Source organism: Molothrus aeneus, chromosome 12, assembly GCF_037042795.1.
Source record: "Molothrus aeneus isolate 106 chromosome 12, BPBGC_Maene_1.0, whole genome shotgun sequence".
In the NCBI taxonomy this organism is placed as follows: domain Eukaryota; kingdom Metazoa; phylum Chordata; class Aves; order Passeriformes; family Icteridae; genus Molothrus; species Molothrus aeneus.
The window spans coordinates 482,914-500,294 of record NC_089657.1 but is presented as its reverse complement, the minus strand read 5'-3'; the positions used below and the strand labels follow the sequence as shown (position 1 = coordinate 500,294).

The 17,381-nt window shown below is 42.9% G+C and overlaps 1 protein-coding gene across 2 annotated transcripts in view; it reads left to right on the top strand.

Moving 5' to 3' along the window:
* Window positions 1-18: 18 nt before the first annotated feature.
* The window catches only part of IFT122 (intraflagellar transport 122), a 30,158-nt gene continuing 12,795 nt past the window's right edge, over window positions 19-17,381 (top strand). The window contains exons 1-17 of one of the 2 annotated variants that reach the window (XM_066558008.1): window positions 19-157; window positions 389-455; window positions 1,579-1,663; window positions 2,461-2,539; window positions 3,266-3,342; window positions 3,769-3,835; window positions 4,604-4,750; window positions 5,436-5,511; window positions 6,047-6,238; window positions 6,946-7,084; window positions 7,682-7,884; window positions 8,359-8,496; window positions 9,212-9,376; window positions 10,221-10,418; window positions 11,961-12,101; window positions 13,772-13,825; window positions 16,086-16,247. In XM_066558008.1, the coding sequence (XP_066414105.1) occupies window positions 117-157; window positions 389-455; window positions 1,579-1,663; window positions 2,461-2,539; window positions 3,266-3,342; window positions 3,769-3,835; window positions 4,604-4,750; window positions 5,436-5,511; window positions 6,047-6,238; window positions 6,946-7,084; window positions 7,682-7,884; window positions 8,359-8,496; window positions 9,212-9,376; window positions 10,221-10,418; window positions 11,961-12,101; window positions 13,772-13,825; window positions 16,086-16,247 (2,031 nt within the window). In that variant the 5' untranslated portion in view covers window positions 19-116. The remainder of the gene's footprint in view (window positions 158-388; window positions 456-1,578; window positions 1,664-2,460; window positions 2,540-3,265; window positions 3,343-3,768; window positions 3,836-4,603; window positions 4,751-5,435; window positions 5,512-6,046; window positions 6,239-6,945; window positions 7,085-7,681; window positions 7,885-8,358; window positions 8,497-9,211; window positions 9,377-10,220; window positions 10,419-11,960; window positions 12,102-13,771; window positions 13,826-16,085; window positions 16,248-17,381) is intronic. The other variant, XM_066558006.1, reaches the window with a different exon arrangement.

Sequence of the window (17,381 nt, the reverse complement as noted above, 5' to 3'; positions counted from 1 at the left end):
GGGCCGGGGAAGCGGCGCCCGGCGCGGAGCGGGTCCGGCTGTGAGGGGCGGTGCTGAGCCGTGCCGAACCGTGCTGGGCCGTGCGGGGCGGTGCCGAGCCGTGCGGGGTCCGAGGGATGCGGGCCGCGCTCACCTGGCGCGACCGGGCCGAGCAGTGGTGAGCGGCCCGGGCACAGCCGGCCTGCCGGCCCGTTCCGCTCCGGGCGGCTGCTCGGGGCTGCGGGGGTCCCAGCGCGGGGTCGGGCCCGGCCGCTCCTGCCGCTCGCGGTTTGTGGGCAGTCACAGTCACGCTCGCTGGCCGCTGCAGTGCTGGCCGGGCGGCACCTCTGGTCAGTTCCTGTCTCCTGACACGCTGTTCTTGGTTTGTTTGTTTGTTTGTTTCCCGCAGCATTTACGACCTCGCGTTCAAGCCGGATGGGACCCAGCTGATAATTGCTGCTGGAAACAGGCTGCTGGTAGGGAAATCTCCTTGTCCTCTCTCCTTTCCAGCTGTATGAGCATGATTTCTTTCACATTAACTTATGAATATAACCTATCTGAAATCCCCTTATCTCTGTCAGTGCAGCCTCCCAGCTGCATACATATTAATGCAGGCCAATTCTAAAGTGTTTTGAAGCTTTTAAATATTTCTTACCAAGTTTTAAGCTCTATTTCCAAAAGTAATGGGATTTAAGTTATTTGTGTCATCTCGTCCTCTTGTGCGGTGCCCGGGGTTTGAGGTCCATGAACCCGCCCCTAGTCCTGGCACAGCGCAGGGGCCGTGCTGGTGCAAGTCTCCTTAAATCTCTGTGGCAAGGGCAGAGGCTCAGACCCGTGTCCTGGCATTGTGGTGACAGGACAGGTGTGGGAACATTCACCTCAAGCTGTTTGTGGGTCCTTGGGGCTGCTGCAAGAGCAGCTCAGGACCAGCTGCTCACAGGTCCTGCGAAGCTTCAGGTGGGGCAGGTCTAGGAGCTGCAGGAAGGGGCAGATGGGATGGATGGATTGGAGAGTTCAGCATTGCAGGACAACTGCTGTTATTTTCAGGGCTAATGCAATCAAGTATTTAGTGATGCTCCTTTGCAGTAATTTATTATGCTTAAACATAAAATGCGTAGAGAGATGTTTTAACAGCAAGATGTAAAATATAAAAATAAAAGATAAATGGCCAATAAGATGTAAAACAAGCTGCCAAACAAGCTGTTGAAAAATGTCCTTTGTGCATTCTATTTTCTAGTACTGACTTCTTTCTAAGAATATCATGTTACAGAAAGCTGTTTCTGTGCTAGAAAATGTTTTGTCTTGTATGAACTATATGAAATCCAAAAAGCAGGCACAAAAGGAAATGCATAATCTGCTGGCCTTCAGTAATTTTATATCCCAGCCCTCACACTGGAGGTGTTTACGCCAGGTTGGATGGGGCTTGCAGCAACCTGGTTTAGTTAAAGGTCTCATTGCCCCACGGGGGCATGAAGTGAATGAGCTTTAAAGTCCCTTCCCACCCAAATGTGGTTCTCTGATTCAATGAAGGGTTGTTTTTTTTGGCGTAAGTTCTTTTGTTTGTATATTTGGATTGGTTTTTTCTCCCCATTTGAACAGGTGTATGATACTTCTGATGGAACCCTAATTCAGCCTTTGAAGGGACATAAAGACACTGTGTACTGCGTGGCTTATGCCAAAGATGGTAAATAGCACCCTGGGGCTCTCTTAGCCTGGTTTGTAGAGTGCATCTCTCCCGCTGCTGATTGCCCATGGAAATGGAGAAGTGGGCGTTGCTCTGCTCGCAGTGTGGGACTGCTGGGGTTTGTTCCTTAGCAAGTGCTGGGTTTGCTGTCCAGTGGAGGCTGTGATCTGCTGTGCAGATCTACCTGCACAGGTCACCAGTGACCCAAGAGCTGTGGTCCCACTGCTCCTCCTTTTTGACTTTAGTGTTAGGCTTAGCACTGGTGAAGGGTATATTCATGGGTAACGTGAGGAGAGGGCTCACCTCAGAGATTCCTGCTTCTACTACTCATCTGCCTCTGAGTTTTATTCCTGTATTTCCTCTGTCCCAGAGCTTCCTGATCTCCTGATCCTTCATATGTTACCTGCTCAGTGCACTCTGCTTCCAGTTCTCTCATGGTCTACAACTCTCATTCAGTGGGACTCGCTCTGTGGGCTGGGGGGGCCTTCCTGCAGGTGCTGCTGTTTGGGTGATGGGAGTTCCTGTGACACTGTACCAGTTTGTTTCCCATCAATCTCCAGCCTGGGGCTGGACAACACTGGAAGGACTGGTTACTAGCAAGGCCGTGGAAATGGTATAGTACAGCCACTGGAACTCCATGTGCCTGGGGAAGCACCACCACATCCAGGACTCAGTGTCAGCCCCTTTATTACTTGAGCCTTGTCAAGTTCAAGAACTTCTTGCTCTCTCTTTGATTCAGTATTTGGAGTGAAAGTGATTCTTGTATGTGTGGGATTTAAATTATCTCTAATTCCTAGGCAAGCGTTTCGCATCTGGCTCTGCTGATAAAAGTGTGATAATTTGGACTTCAAAGTTAGAAGGAATTCTGAAGTACACGTAAGTGATGCTGTTCAGTTCTGTGCTTCAGAAGCTGATTTTGATTATGCACTGCTGCAATTAAAGAGCACAAGCTGTTAGATTTGGGAGAAGGTTCACTAAGGTCAGAGAAAAGGGGTGATAGGGGAGGGAGGAGGAAAAGAGCAGCTGAAGTATCTGAGTGAGGCAGGAAAGCAATTAAAGGCATAAAAGGAAGTGGGGAATCCAGAGAAATCTGTGAATTTAGAGGGCTGACAGAGAACTAGGGAAAGTCAGAATAGGTCAGAATAAAATTAAACATAATATGACCAGTCTTCTATAATAAGCCATAATTCTGGTTCAAAGATCAAATTAAAGATGGTTTGTCACTTCTGGTATATTTCAATCATTTGGCTCTGTTTTCAGTCAGCCCTCTGAAGCAACAGCTTCATGTTCTCCTGAGTGCACATTTATCAGGAGTTAGCTGGTCACTGCACAGAGCCCGCACAAGCACACTTGGTTTAGGATTTGGATACAACCTTCACAGTTGCTGTAATCTTGGTGAAATACAGTGAATCCTGCTACTTGGAGACAGTTTTTACAAGGTTTATTACTTAATTACTTTACAGTAATAGCAGACTTACTTGATGTACTATAAACCAATCCAATTATTTTGGCATCTGCTAAAGCTTTCAGCTCACTTGCTGAAAGTCAGAAAAGGAACATTTAAGAATGATTTATTGAAATCTGATTATAACTTCATTCTAGGCATAATGACTCTATCCAGTGCGTTTCATACAATCCTCTCACTCATCAGTTGGCATCCTGCTCGTCTGGGGATTTTGGTATGTCTTCTCCCTTGAACTTTTCCATCAAGACAGTGAATTCCATTACAGCTGGATAGCTTAGCTAACTACAGATAGGTACAGCTCTATGACTCCAGGAGAGATGGGACACAAAGCTATCGAACATTCAGTGACATTGGATACTGATTTAAACTACTTAAACTCAGTGAAAAAGGACAGTAGTGAGGGGTCACAGGATCAAATGTGCTGCTCTGTTACTGGAGTTTTTTGCAGAGACACCCTCAGTTATTTAGATGGATTTTTTTTCCATTTAATAATAAATAATATGTATTTAAATGTCCACTAGCAGTGTACAAGACTTTGGTGCCTCTAAAATCCCAGCTGAGTTCTCTGACAGTATTGGTTTCCAGTCTGAGCTCTGGCACATACTCACTTGTCATTGGCTTTTTGTTTTCTTTCATCAAGGCTTGTGGTCTCCGGAACAGAAGTCAGTCTCTAAACATAAAACAAGCAGCAGGATTACTTGCTGTAGGTAAGTTTTAAGGGTTATCTGTGTCATTTAAGTTAGTTTCAATACAAACCATTTCAAGTAAGATGGAAGCTTAAAAAAAAGGACTTTTCCCTCCTTCTTTTTCAGTAGGAAAGTGTTGGGTTATGCTTGGTCCTGTTTATAACCAAGTCCTTCTGAAGGCATCAGAGACAGATTCTGGTCTTGAGCAGGTGTCTTAGCTGTTCTTTCCCTCTGTTCATCTCTCTTGTGCAACAACAATAAAATGAAGTTACAGGAAAAATAATTCCAATGTTTGTTTGTCGTTCATTCCCTGTACTGTTGGTGTTTTCAGCTGAAGAAGGTATTACCTTTGTGGGGAACCTGAAGCAAGGGTTCATAACTGAAGTCATTCATCTGACTGAAGAAGAGACCAGAATAGACCCTAGGCCTCCCCTGTCCTACACCAGACAGTTCCATCTGATCATGTTCTAAATGTGGCTTTTAAAGCATTTTGGTCTGCTCCCAGACTGCCATCCCCAAACTGGATCTGACTTATGTTACAAATATTGCAAGCTTTAATTTATTATTTTACTTTTGTGTAAATGATAAAATGTCCTTGATGTAGAGAGTGCTGTTCCTATAAATGTGGATTTAGATGCATAAACAAGCCAAAGGATTACTAGCCACCTCCCAGAACTCTTAGAAATATACTTTAATGTACCATTCCTGTGTGAGTGTGCTATACACCATCCTGCCTTCCTGCTGCTTGTTTGTAGTAGTTTACTCTTCAGTGTGTCTGTGTTTTCTCAGCTGGACAAATGATGGCCAGTACCTTGCTCTGGGGATGTTCAATGGCATTGTCAGCATAAGGAACAAAAATGGTGATGAGAAAGTGAAAATAGAGAGGCCAGGGGGCTCTTCCTCTCCAGTATGGTCAATTTGTTGGAATCCTTCCAGGTAAATAATTTCATCTTTCTTTTTTTTTCATTCTGAATAGATAATCCTTGGCTTATTGATTGCAGAAAGGCTTGACTTCTATCCCTGCTGGAGCAGGTTAATTCCCATATGTGTTACCTTCTTTAAGTGATTATATATTGGGGTTTTGGCTTTGCTGCCAGTCTTCAACTGAATAGAGTACCTGGGAACAAGTTTAGATTGCAGACATGGGATTGTTTAGGTTGAAAAAATCCTTTGAGACATTGCAGTAATCCGTTTCGTGTAATACAACAAATCCAACCACTCCCACAGCAGTGCCAAAGCCACTACTAACACCTGTCCCCAAGTGCCACATCCACACAGCTTTTAAATCCCTCCACCCCTGATGGACAGCCCTTCCAGGGAAGAAATTTTCCCAATACCCAGCCTAAACCTTCCCTGGCAAAGCTTGAGGCCATTTCCTCTTGATGTGTTGCTGTTCCTCCGCTCAAGCTTTGAGTTATTCCTGTAGAGGATACTGGTTTTGATTTTGTGTCCCCAAGCTGTTTTCCAGAGGTTTAAATGACAAACTGCTGTCCTTTCAGTTTGTGACTTTTAAAGAGTAGCATGAAGTGAATTCTACTATCCTGTGACTTGGTTCTGTTGCTCTAAGAGATTTGTTAATTCAATTGCTGTAGAATTACTAGTTTGTTTTCTTTTTTGGCAGAGATGAACGCAATGACATTTTAGCTGTGGCAGACTGGGGTCAGAAGCTTTCCTTTTACCACCTGAGTGGCAAGCAGGTATGTCTTAGAGAGTTTATTCAAGAGTCACAGGGTATTTTTTGTTCTATTTTGTGTCCCACAATCAAAATACTTGTATACAGGTGCTTTATTAATTTCATTAAACGTCTTCTGTTTTCCCAGCCTTTTATGAGTCTACATTTTTTTAACCATTCCTCCTTCAGCTCTTATTCTCACATAGCAGCTCCCCTGCTGTCTCACAGTTCTTCCATTAAAGCCCTTACAACTCTGCTGACTTGTGTGACATGGTTCACTGGTTTGTAGAGAACATCTTTGTGGGTTTTTTCAGCTGGGCAAAGGGGTTTTGTGAGTTGTTGTGTTCTGAGCAGAATGGTTTGGGACTGGAGGGATTCTTGGATGTATTTTAGAGCTATCTTTGGGAATCTTAATATAGCCAGTGGTTCTGGGTATTGAAAGTCCATGCATGGAGGAGATGAATGGTGTCAGCGATGGCACTCGTTGTTTTCAGGAAAGATGAAGTGATCCTTTTGTTAATGTTTTTGATTGGGTTTTTTTGGTTTATTTTCCCTTGTAGATTGGGAAGGACAGAGTGCTCAATTTTGACCCGTGCTGCATCAGCTACTTTACTAAAGGAGAGTATCTCTTGCTGGGAGGTTCAGACAGACAGGTTTCTCTCTTCACAAGGGATGGGGTGCGTCTGGGCACTGTGGGAGAGCAGAGCAGCTGGGTGTGGACCTGCAAAGTTAAACCAGACTCCAACTATGTGGTGAGTAGGGATGTTTTTCTAACATTTACACAGGGAATTTGTTAGTTAAAGTAGGATCATACATTCTCAGCTTAGTTGCTTGGACATTCCTGCCGAGGCAGTAGAACTTCAGCAGTGACTAGGGAGGTCCTATAACTGCCACTGGAATTACATATATCTCACAAAAGTAAAACCTGAGCTGTAAGAAGGATCTAAGGAGCATAACACCTGCTCTCAAGTCGTAAGGCATTTGCTGCATTTTGGTTAAAAAAGAGGAGGGAAAAATAATTTAAAATATCAGCTAATAACTTCTGGACTCGACCAAATCTAATTCCATGATGGGAAGAAAATGCCTACAGGGCAACTGTCAGGCTAAAATGCTGCACTCTTGAGTCCTGTAAGAGGGAAGAGTGGGAAGAGAATTAAAGCAAATTTAAAAGTGAGCAAACAAACACACCCCCTCTGTGTGTTTGTCTAATCAAATCTAACCAAAACCCCAACCAAATAAACTCAAGGCCCCCCCCAGCATGGTGGTCTCCATGGTCTGTGGTGAGGTCAGTCCATTCTCCGTGCACTTGTGCCATGGTTAAGTATAAGTCAGCTGTAGCTGGTGTTGGTCTATTCATTATGCAGGAAGAAGGACGTGGTCTTCATATAAACACCACACACTCTGTCAGTTCTCACCTGTTTGTACCAATTAACTGAAATCATTCCCTTCTTGTGTTCAGGCAGTAGGGTGTCAGGATGGAACAATCTCCTTCTACCAGCTGATTTTCAGCACTGTCCACGGCCTCTATAAAGACCGCTACGCCTACAGGGACAGCATGACCGATGTTATTGTCCAACACCTCATCACAGAGCAAAAAGGTAATTGCACACTTGCAAGCAGGCCAAAGCTTCATGCAGCTTGTTTTAATTAATATCCATCAGGACACTTGGAATATACGCTGCATGTACCTGACAGGCTGTTGTCACTTTGGCAGTCAAACCGTGGAACACACTTTGGATGAGGAGAGGGCAAACTTGGAGTGTGCAAGTTCAGCACTGACAAGATTAATGAAAGATGTGGGCATTGGCAAAGAGACTGGGAGGGACAGGGGCTCTTAAAATAAGGTTCTAATCTCTGAAAATGAGATAAAAATACTATGTGTTATATTTAGCTTTTATTTTCCTTACTTGTAACCTCAAGCATTTGTGCTTATTTTGTTTCTCCATTTCTGCTGTCTTTTTATGGCAAGGATTCGAAGTACTGCTCCAGAATGTGCTGTTCATAGAGGGTGGTAAACTGTGACAGGGATAGTAGATTACGTAGATGCAGAGCAGCAAACGTATCTGAGCAGGAATGTGCTTTGAATTTTAGAAGTGCTCTAGGGAGATTCAATTTTACTGTATTAGTTCTCTGATTTCTGTATGTTATTTTTGTGTCAGCTTATACTTTATCATTTTGGTGCTTTTTCTTTCTAGTTAGGATAAAAGGCAGAGAGCTTGTGAAGAAAATTGCAATCTACAAAAACAGATTAGCCATCCAGATGCCAGAGAAAATCCTGATTTATGAGTTGTACACGGATGACTCTGCAGATATGTACTATCGGGTGAAGGAAAAGATCATAAAGAAATTTGAATGTAACTTGCTGGTGGTGTGTTCAGATCACATTATTTTATGCCAGGTATGTGCCTTAAAAGCTAGAATAGTGCTGGGATGTGTTCAGTGTTCAAGGCAGCTGTCCCAGACGGTGGCTGGCAGGACATGAGCGTCCTGTGGGATCTGCTGCAGCACTTCCCAAGGCAGTCCTGCTGTGCCCTGCCGTGCTCACATGCTGCTGGGCAGCCACTGTGGCGTGGCTCAGGTGACTCTGGTTCAGTAAAGCAGGCTCTAGAGTGAATTTGATAAATTAGCACAGAATCCAGGGGTTCTTCTGGCTGGGAGAAAACTACTAGAAAAAGATTGGGGGTGTTTGTTTTTGTTTGCTCATAGGATTGGAAAATCTTAAAGAATTCACCCATTAAATTGAGTAGTTGACTTTATGATTTTCAAATGTAGAAGTAGACACACCTGCTAGTATGGGTGTAAACATCACACATCAGACACAGATTTTTGTCTTCACCTCCAGGCTGTGTTTTATACCTTACTGTGTCCTTAGGAGAAGAGACTGCAGTGCCTCTCATTTAGTGGTGTTAAAGAACGAGAATGGCTGATGGAATCTCTTATTCGTTACATTAAAGTAATTGGAGGACCTCCAGGAAGAGAAGGCCTCTTAGTTGGTCTGAAGAATGGTCAGGTAACACATCAGCTCTGGTATGTGTCTTTCCACAGCAAACAAAATGTGTTCTGTGCTCTTGAGGGAGACCTTAGGAGCAGCAGGCTCTTCTGCAACCTAGAATTTTATTTGACAGTCTCATTTTGGGATTAAAAATTAATTACTTCTGTCTTTCACATTCTCTGACAATAAAATTCATATAAATATGTTTAACTGGGTCTGGAGGTTTGTGAGTTGTTAGTATCAACTGACAAAATTGAGTTCTTGGTGAAGAAAGCAGGTTTGCCTTTAGTGGGGGTTGGAGGTGTGTACACTTCTCCTGGTGACCACTTGTGAGGGTGGGGCTGTTGTCTAGGTGTAGGGGCTGTCTGTTTCACACGCCAGGTGGCAGCTGGATGTGCCAAACTGGAGCCCAGAGGTACTGATAGCAAGGACATTGAGATCCTGTGTGTCTTCTGTAAGTAATGTATTCCTGTATTGATGAAATCGTGTGACTAGTGGAGAATCCAGGATGCATGGCATCTGATTTATCTGTATAGGCTTGCGACCTAGAGCATGTTGTATCAGCCAGGCTGCTCAGGAGACAAACTGGAAGCATTTCCCTAATTTTACTGCAGTTTGTCTCTGAAAAAGCTTGCAATTTCACACTTCAGCCAGCACTGAAGGTTTTACGCGCTGTGCTGTCTCCAGCTGTGGGACAGGGCAGTCTGAGCGGGTTTGTTTCCAACGTGCCTAGATCCTGAAGATCTTCGTGGACAACGCGCTGGCCATCGTGCTGCTGAAGCAGGCCACGGCCGTGCGCTGCCTGGACATGAGCGCGTCGCGCAGCAAGCTGGCCGTGGTGGACGAGAACGACACCTGCCTGGTCTACGACATCCACACCAAGGAGCTCCTGTTCCAGGTGAGCATCAGCACTTGCTGGGGTTTTTAAAAGGGGGGGCAGGAGGGCAGGAAGTAGTTTGGTGCACAGAGCATCCCAAAAGTGTTGCTGTGCAGAAATATGTGTAACTCATTTAAGCTGTTAATCGCATCTTGTAGAATTTACCCGTGATCTGTTTATCAAAACCACCCTCTCAGAGATGGGGGAGTAGGAATGAGAAGATAGGTAATCTATGTGAGCAACAGCTGAATAAAGAGCTCTTAGACATGTGACCTTTTCAGTTTAATTTAGAACTCTGCCCTGCTTCCCTCTGAAGCATTACAGTTAATGAGCATTTTAGTTTTATCATTAGTACGAACGGAATTAAAGCCTAAACATCTTTGTTCGTTGGGTATTCATAGGCTATAAAAGGAATCATGATAATGCTCTCTTCATTGGCAGTTTAGCAGTCACTTATTAATGTTGATTAAATGTTTTCAGAACATACTGGATAGCAAGGATGGAGTGCTGCAAGATAGGGTCTGCAACTTCCTTTGCCTAATGGACTGAGAAATGATCAATTAAATGTGCTAACTAGCAGTATATTGTTGTGGAATTTGGTATTATGTTTTACAGATTGATTCTAGAGATTGCTAGTAAATATACATAAAAGGCAAGACAATTATAGCTGAGTATTAAAATGTAAAATACATCCCAGTGAATCTGTTCAGGAATATTCTAGGCTTTAGGATATTGCAAATGTAAATAATCAGTGTATGTGTACACACCAGGCTGTAATGGGTCAAACACTCCAGCTGAAGGAGGCATGTTTCTTAGCAAAGATGTGATTGCATCAGTTGTAATCCTGAGATGTTTTGCTCATTAGGAACCCAATGCTAATAGTGTGGCCTGGAATACCCAGTGTGAGGATATGCTTTGCTTTTCTGGAGGGGGTTACCTCAATATCAAAGCTAGCAACTTCCCTGTCCACCAGCAAAAACTGCAAGGCTTTGTTGTGGGTTACAATGGCTCCAAGATCTTCTGCCTTCATGTTTTCTCTATGTCAGCAGTTGAAGTTCCGCAGGTAATCCTTTAATCTCATTAAGTGTTGCTTTATATCTCATAAACATGAATGTTTAACAAGTGAAGAAGCTTTTCTGAGATTTACTTGTATTTCATTACTAAAATGATTGCAGTTCACACTTCCTTCATTGTTATTTAAGTTATATTGTGTGATCTATTTTATTTTTGTTTCTTTGGCATTAATTAACTTCCTTTTTGCTGTTGGTAATTGTCTCTGATTCTCCCTTTCTACTTGCAAATGCACATAATCTAATATAGTGCAAGCCTTACCTCCTGCAGGATTTTTGCTGTGTTCTCTCTATATAACTTTTATCCATTGTAATTTCATTTTCCTTGAATACATAAAATACTGTTTTATTGTTGCTTCATCTAGATGTCTTTAGGCAATATTTAAACAGAATATTTTAGTCTGAATGTTTAGTACCTGTGTGGTATTTATATGCAAAATTTAGAGATTGCCTTCCATAAAATGCTGATTTCTGTCATCATGGAAGTAAAAAAAACAAAGCAAAAAAAGAAAGTAAAAGGATTGTGACTCTGTGCATCCAAGAATGTGCAGGACTTGCCTCTGGGAATTGATAAATAAAGCAGAATGTCCTGTGCTTGTATTGACTGAGGGACACCTGTGTTACAGACCCTCTGTCCCCTGAGGCCCCGGGCAGGTCCTTGGTGAGGCTCTGGCTTGTCCAGGGTGGTTGGCAGCCACAGACAGGAGCACTGGGCCTTGAACACTCCTGTCTGCCTTTGGCATGCTGTAGGCACAAAGATGCCACAGAATTATTGCGCAGCATCTCAGAGGCAGCTTCTCCAGAGCTGTGCTTTTGGAGAGAGGGAGTAGTAAAGGGTGTACAGTGTTCAGATAAACTGGTAAAAGTAGCGCAGAAATGGACCTGCATCGTGCTGGGGCTGCAAAGCCAGGCTAAGGCAGTGGTGCTGTTCCCCCAGAGGGTTCTGCAGACCCACACGTGTCTGTGTGTCACCCTGCAGCAGCTGGCAGCGCCCCACGGGGATCTCCTTTGGGGCAGGCCCTCGAAAACCCCAGTGTGCTTTGTCCCAAGTCGCAGCCTTGGTAGCACGGCTTTGTCCTCGAGGCTGGGGCAGGAGAGTTGCTTTACTCCCCCTTCCTGTGTGTCTGGGTGTTTCCAGGGACATGCCACTCCTCCTGCTCTTGGCCCTTGAGAGCACACTGCCCCTCCTTTGCTCTGCTTCCACAGTACTAAAAAAGCGCAGTGTACAGCATATTTAGCATGTTCAATGCCCAGAAGAATTCGCATCCTTAACTACTTCCTAATATTGCAGGGAACTGAAGATTTCAAAATGGATGAGTTTGGAATGTAGTTAACCCAGCTTGTCTAAAGATAAGATAAAGATCACCCCAGAATGTTATTCTGTCTGTGTACAAAACTGAGATGTTTATTCTCTGGGCAGCTTGTAACGGTTGTAATTAGAATACATTTTTTTTCCCAATATATGTAGAAAATTTCACTAATATATCTCAGTATTATGCTTTCTGATACATGCTTTTTTCTATGACAATCCTCAGTCTGCACCCATGTATCAATATCTGGAACGAAAAATGTTTAAAGAAGCCTATCAAATTGCATGTTTAGGAGTGACTGATGCTGACTGGAGAGAGCTGGCCATGGAAGCCTTGGAAGGGCTGGAGTTTGAAACTGCTAAAAAGGTAAAGCATTTGTTTATTCGTTTAGCAGAAAGCTTGGGTTTGCTATTTATATATGTGTGTGTGTGTATGACTATAATGCACGTTTTGTGGCTGGAATATGTGGTATTCCTGGGTTACTGTCTTGCTTGTCTTTTGTGTCTTATTCCACAAACAAAGCAATTGTTTTTTATAAACTCATGATTTTGAGATGAGGTTTTGAACTGAAATCTAAAGTATCTCTCTAGATAAATGCCATGTTCTAAATCAAGGTGTTTGACAGAAAGAAAATGGTTTCATCTGGGCAATGCATTGATGGGTTTAGGGGAGCAGAAGTGGGAAGCAGTGCCCACCGGGTGGCAGCAGAGGATGCTCACCTGCCTTTGGCTCCTACCTTCCTTAGTGCTACAAACTTGCCCTTGTCCCCCCTAAACATTTAATATAAGCTCGGTACAAATGTGAAGATTTCCTGCTCTTTGTTATCTCCCGTTAAGGCTGTGTGAAGGCAGTGGTGCTGGGACAGTATCGTTTCAGTCCTTTCCTGTGTGGCGTGCCTTGCTCTGGGGAGTGGTCTGTGAGTGGGCATAGACTGAAGAGCTGAGTTTCCTCTGGCATAAAATACCTCCCTATTTCCTTTCACCATCTCTTCTCAAGTAAGAGAGAGCAAACTGAGTTCAATGTCATGAATATTGTATGGAAGACAAAACATTCTAAAAATACACTGAGAATGGTCTGAAGTGATAGACATCTTTTAATAACAGATTTTTTTTTTTAAAAAGGAAATTAAATGCTTTTTTTTTTTTCTTAAGTGGAGGCATCAGAATAATTCCAGTCTCATGGATGGCTTTATGCAAATAGATACTTTTGAAAAGAAGTTTTCAGTGCCTCCTTGGAATTTTTAAGTAGTGCCCTCTTAGAATTAGAGCGGATTAATTCAAACAAAAGCAGCTTCTTGACATTAAAGGCTCTTACAGTTCCTAGTTCAATCCCATGTAAGCAGAATATTCTGTGCCCTCTTCAGTTTGGTTGGAAGTCTTGAATGTGCAGCCCAAAGAGTTAAATTTCTGTTTTGTGATGCATGTCAGGAATAAGTGCTGAGCTGCTGCAACTTGCACGTGACTTTGCCACTTGAGACTTTGGGTTGCACATTTATCTCCATTTGCAAAGATATTACACTGTCTTAAAGTACTTTTATCTTATCGTCTTCTTACTTCCTTTCCTCTCTCTGAGCTCCTTTCATGCTGGATTTTCGGAATGGTTTAAAAACTAGGAGCATATGCAGCCAGCTTTGACAATGCGATCGGTTATGTGCCCTTCCTTGTAACAGTTTCCTGAGATTTCCTTGTCTGTGTCACACCTCACATCAAAATGGAGAAGCTATAAAATAGCCAGAATAAAAGCATGTAATATTTTAATTGGCACTTTGTATTTCTTGGGGGACTGATAGGCGCAGCTCCTGCCGCCTGCTGTGCCGAGCTGTTCCCGTTGTGCCTTGTCTCCTTTCCTGTCACAACTCAGGGGCCACAGTCACAGTCAGAGCCCTTCAGGCTTGGGACTACACACACCCAAACCCAGCAGACTTCTGCCTGTCCTTTTTGCATGAAGACAGCTTGATTCATGCAGAATAATATTTGGTGTTTTCTGGGTTTTCAAGTTAATGCCTTTTACTCTTTTTTTAAAATTATTTTCAATAGGCATTTACCAGAGTACGAGACCTTCGATATTTAGAACTGATCAGCAGCATAGAGGTAAGCCAGTGTTCAAGAAGGTGTATTTTCTTAAAGTTACTGCTGTACCAAATTCAGTATTTTCTGTTTTGGAAGGACTTTTGTTTGGATAGTGCTTCTGACTGTTGGGGATGTGTTTGAAGTGAAAAATCCTGGGTAGTAGAGGTGACTCAAGTTCTAATCATAGGATTGGAACTTTGTGGACCAAAATGTGGGTGTGGGATGGGAACTTCTGAAACTGTCTTCAGGAGAACTGGAAAAATGTTCAGTATTCAATTAATAATTGGTAGAATACTACTGTGCTGACGGAGCTTAGTACAGAATACTTCATAAACATGAGTTCATTAAGCCTTTCCCTACCCCCTGGAGGTAGGTAATTACTATTATCTCCTCCTTGCAGAGACAGGCACAGGCCCAGAGAAATGAAATTACAAACTTGGGGTCTCGTGACAAGTCTGTGACAACTGGAAATAGAATTTGGGATTCCATACTTCTATACTGTGCTCTAATCACTCCTTCCTATTCTTTTCACACTTCTTGATAAAATTTCACTCAACAATAACTGTCTGTCATGAGCACTTGAAAATACACTCATCACCCTTGTCCTTCTGCAGAGATGGCAAGATAATGCTTAAAGATCTGCTTGGAGATGGCATAAAGGGAATTCCTCTTCCTTGTTTTAATTAAATTTACACCTTCTCTTAAAAGATACACTCCTTGTCTTCATGTCTGCAGAGCTGTCCTGCTGCTGTCAAAATGCCATCTGGTTGCAGTGAACTTTTCTCTAACACAGGACAAAGGTCTGCATTAAGAGCCCCTTTTTTCAGTTGGTTTTCTTTTTTTTTTTTCCTTTTCAAGGGTATAGGTAGGTGAGAGTGTTTTCTCACCAGTAGTAACCTTTCTTTTCCACATATGCTTCTCCAGATCTTCATATATTGAGGATATTCTGGATTTGTCATGTCATATTCTGTTAAGTAAGAAAGAATCCCCCTAAAAATAGGCATAAACTAACTTTCACACATCCTGAAAATGCTCCTTTTACAGTGAGTTCTACATCCCCACTTACCCTCGCCTGCAGTGGATTGGATTCCTTTTAAGGCTTGTAGGGTGTAACTAAACACACATGTTCCATTAATGCCATGGTTTTCTCTCAGTAATGACACTTTTTCTTTCCCAATTGATGACAGACAAACGTTGTTGCCATCTCTATCTGACAAGATTCTGTGGAGTCTTCAAAAAAGGGTGTAACAAGTCCCCTGATTATTCATTTAACCAAGGTTTTGAAGGAAACTTTGCACACCAGCTCAGTGTCAGCCCAGTCAGTCAGTGTGGCCATAGAGTGATGGCTGAGACCCTCTGGCAGCAGAGGATTGAGTTTGGATGCTGGTGGAATGCTTTTCCCCTTGCATGCAGTTTTCTTTAAATTCAGTTCACAGCTCTGTGTTTCCATACGATGTGGGCAAACTGCAGCAATAATTTTATCCCAGGCAGGGTAGTGGTGTGTGTCCAATACACAGGATAAGGCACACACATGGAAACGCACACGTGTGCACACCTGTCTGGGTCCCTCAGGGTCAGGGTCCTGCTGCAGTTTGATTCATGTGCAGGGTTTCTCCATGGCTCTGCACACACATGGGACGTTACTGCATAGCTCTGCACTAATGCTGTCCTCATGGTCCCTTCCCAGGCCAGAACAGAACAAGCAGTTCTGGTTTCCAGGAGAGCATGTACAGGTGCTCTGGAAGTGACTGGTGCTGACCCAAATCCGTGAGCTCTTGCATGTGGGGACAGTGGAGGTGTCACTGGTTTCTATTCAGAGCCAGGCTAACATGCTTCCTGAATCTACTTATTGCTGGCAGTTATCCTCCTGTTTGTCATCCTACCTGCACATATTGTTAATGTAGCCAAATTATATGCTGGTGAGATTGTAGGGAGAAAATGAGGAGCCCATCAGATGCCTTTTTAAAATAGACTGGCATAATGATAGCATGTGTTCATTTTCCTGTGTGAAATCAAGAGAAGTGACTTTTCATCACTTTGGTTTGTATAGTGACATTTAATTTTGCTCTTCATAATTTTAATTAAGGAGGGATTTAATCCTTTAATTATAAATTCACCAGAAATGTAGGAGAGGCATAATTATGCTATCCCGTTACAGGTTTTTAATTATTAGCAGTTAAAATCTAAGCCTGAAAATCTAATTCCTCAAAGGCTATTTCTCGCCTAGGTGCTGATCATCTAGAATATTTTCTACATCTCTTCAGCTTTTCTATTTTTCCAGGATCGGAAAAAGCACGGAGAGAACAACCAGGAGCTGTTCCTGGCAGATGTTTATGCCTACCAGGGAAAATTCCACGAGGCAGCGAAGCTGTACAAGAGGAGCGGCCACGAGAACCTGGCCCTGGAGATGTACTCGGACCTCCGCATGTTCGAGCACGCAAAGGTAGGACCTGGCACCTGGGCTTCAAATGCAGAAATTCTGATGTACCTCTCACTGTGTCCAATGTGTGATCCTACAAAAGAACTGTGGGCTTTGAATTCCAATCTCATTTTCTCAGGTATTTGTTTGGAGGTTTTTTGGCTTGTAAGGGGAAAAGTATTTCCGGCCTTGGTGTAACAGTGGCATTTTCTTCAGAGTCTGCTGCCAAGGCAGCAGGTTGTGTTTTGTAGAGTCTCAAATATGGCTGTGGAAATTCAGGGCTTTTCAGTGAATTCTTTTAGTGGACCTTGTGATTACATAGTATTATCCCTAGTAATTTTCTTTCTTTCAAAATGAAAAAGTTTGGTTTTATGACTCCTTTTCCATTATCTCATTTGAGAGTCCCTTTTTGTTTGTTTGTCCTCCAAAGATGACAAGGTAGTACCCACGTTATAATAAAAATATATGGGTAGGAGTAAGTCAGGTCTATATTGATGCATTTTAAAAACTGCATAATATGCTAACCTAGAATATTTTTGTTTACTACAGAATTTCTTCCAAAGATTCAGTGTTTTGGCTTTTTTTAAAACTCAGTTCCATGTAGGAATAAATTGAATATAATTCTGAAAAGTGTTGTTTTTATATGGTGATAAGGAGCATTACTAAGTCTTCTGTGGTGTTTTCTTATCGAAATCCCCGAGAATGCATGCGCTGTTTAGTCTCATTCATCACTCATCAGAGCCCTATTCTGCCCAATCCAGGACAAAGAATTCACCGTGATATGCACAGAAACTCTTTAGCAGAGATTCCCCAAGCCATGCTGCAGAGATCTTTTTCTTCCAAGAGCTCAACAGAAACATTTGGGGGCTTTGCTGATGTAAGCCTGACTTCCGCTATTTTTGGCTGATGAGTCTTTGTTAGCTTCAGTGTTTTGGCTCCTCTTGAACATAAATGTAATTCATACAGGAAAATGTTCCCATAAGTCTTCGTAAGAATCTTTTAATTCTTGGCTGCAGTCATGTCTAAATTTAACCAGTAGAGAGCAAGAGGTCTCATGTCTCCTATACTTTGGAGTGATTCCATGCTGAGAAATTCAAGGTAGTTCATAAGGCAGCTTCTTGTGCAGGGAGTGCACAGGACATGGAAGAGCATGTAAAC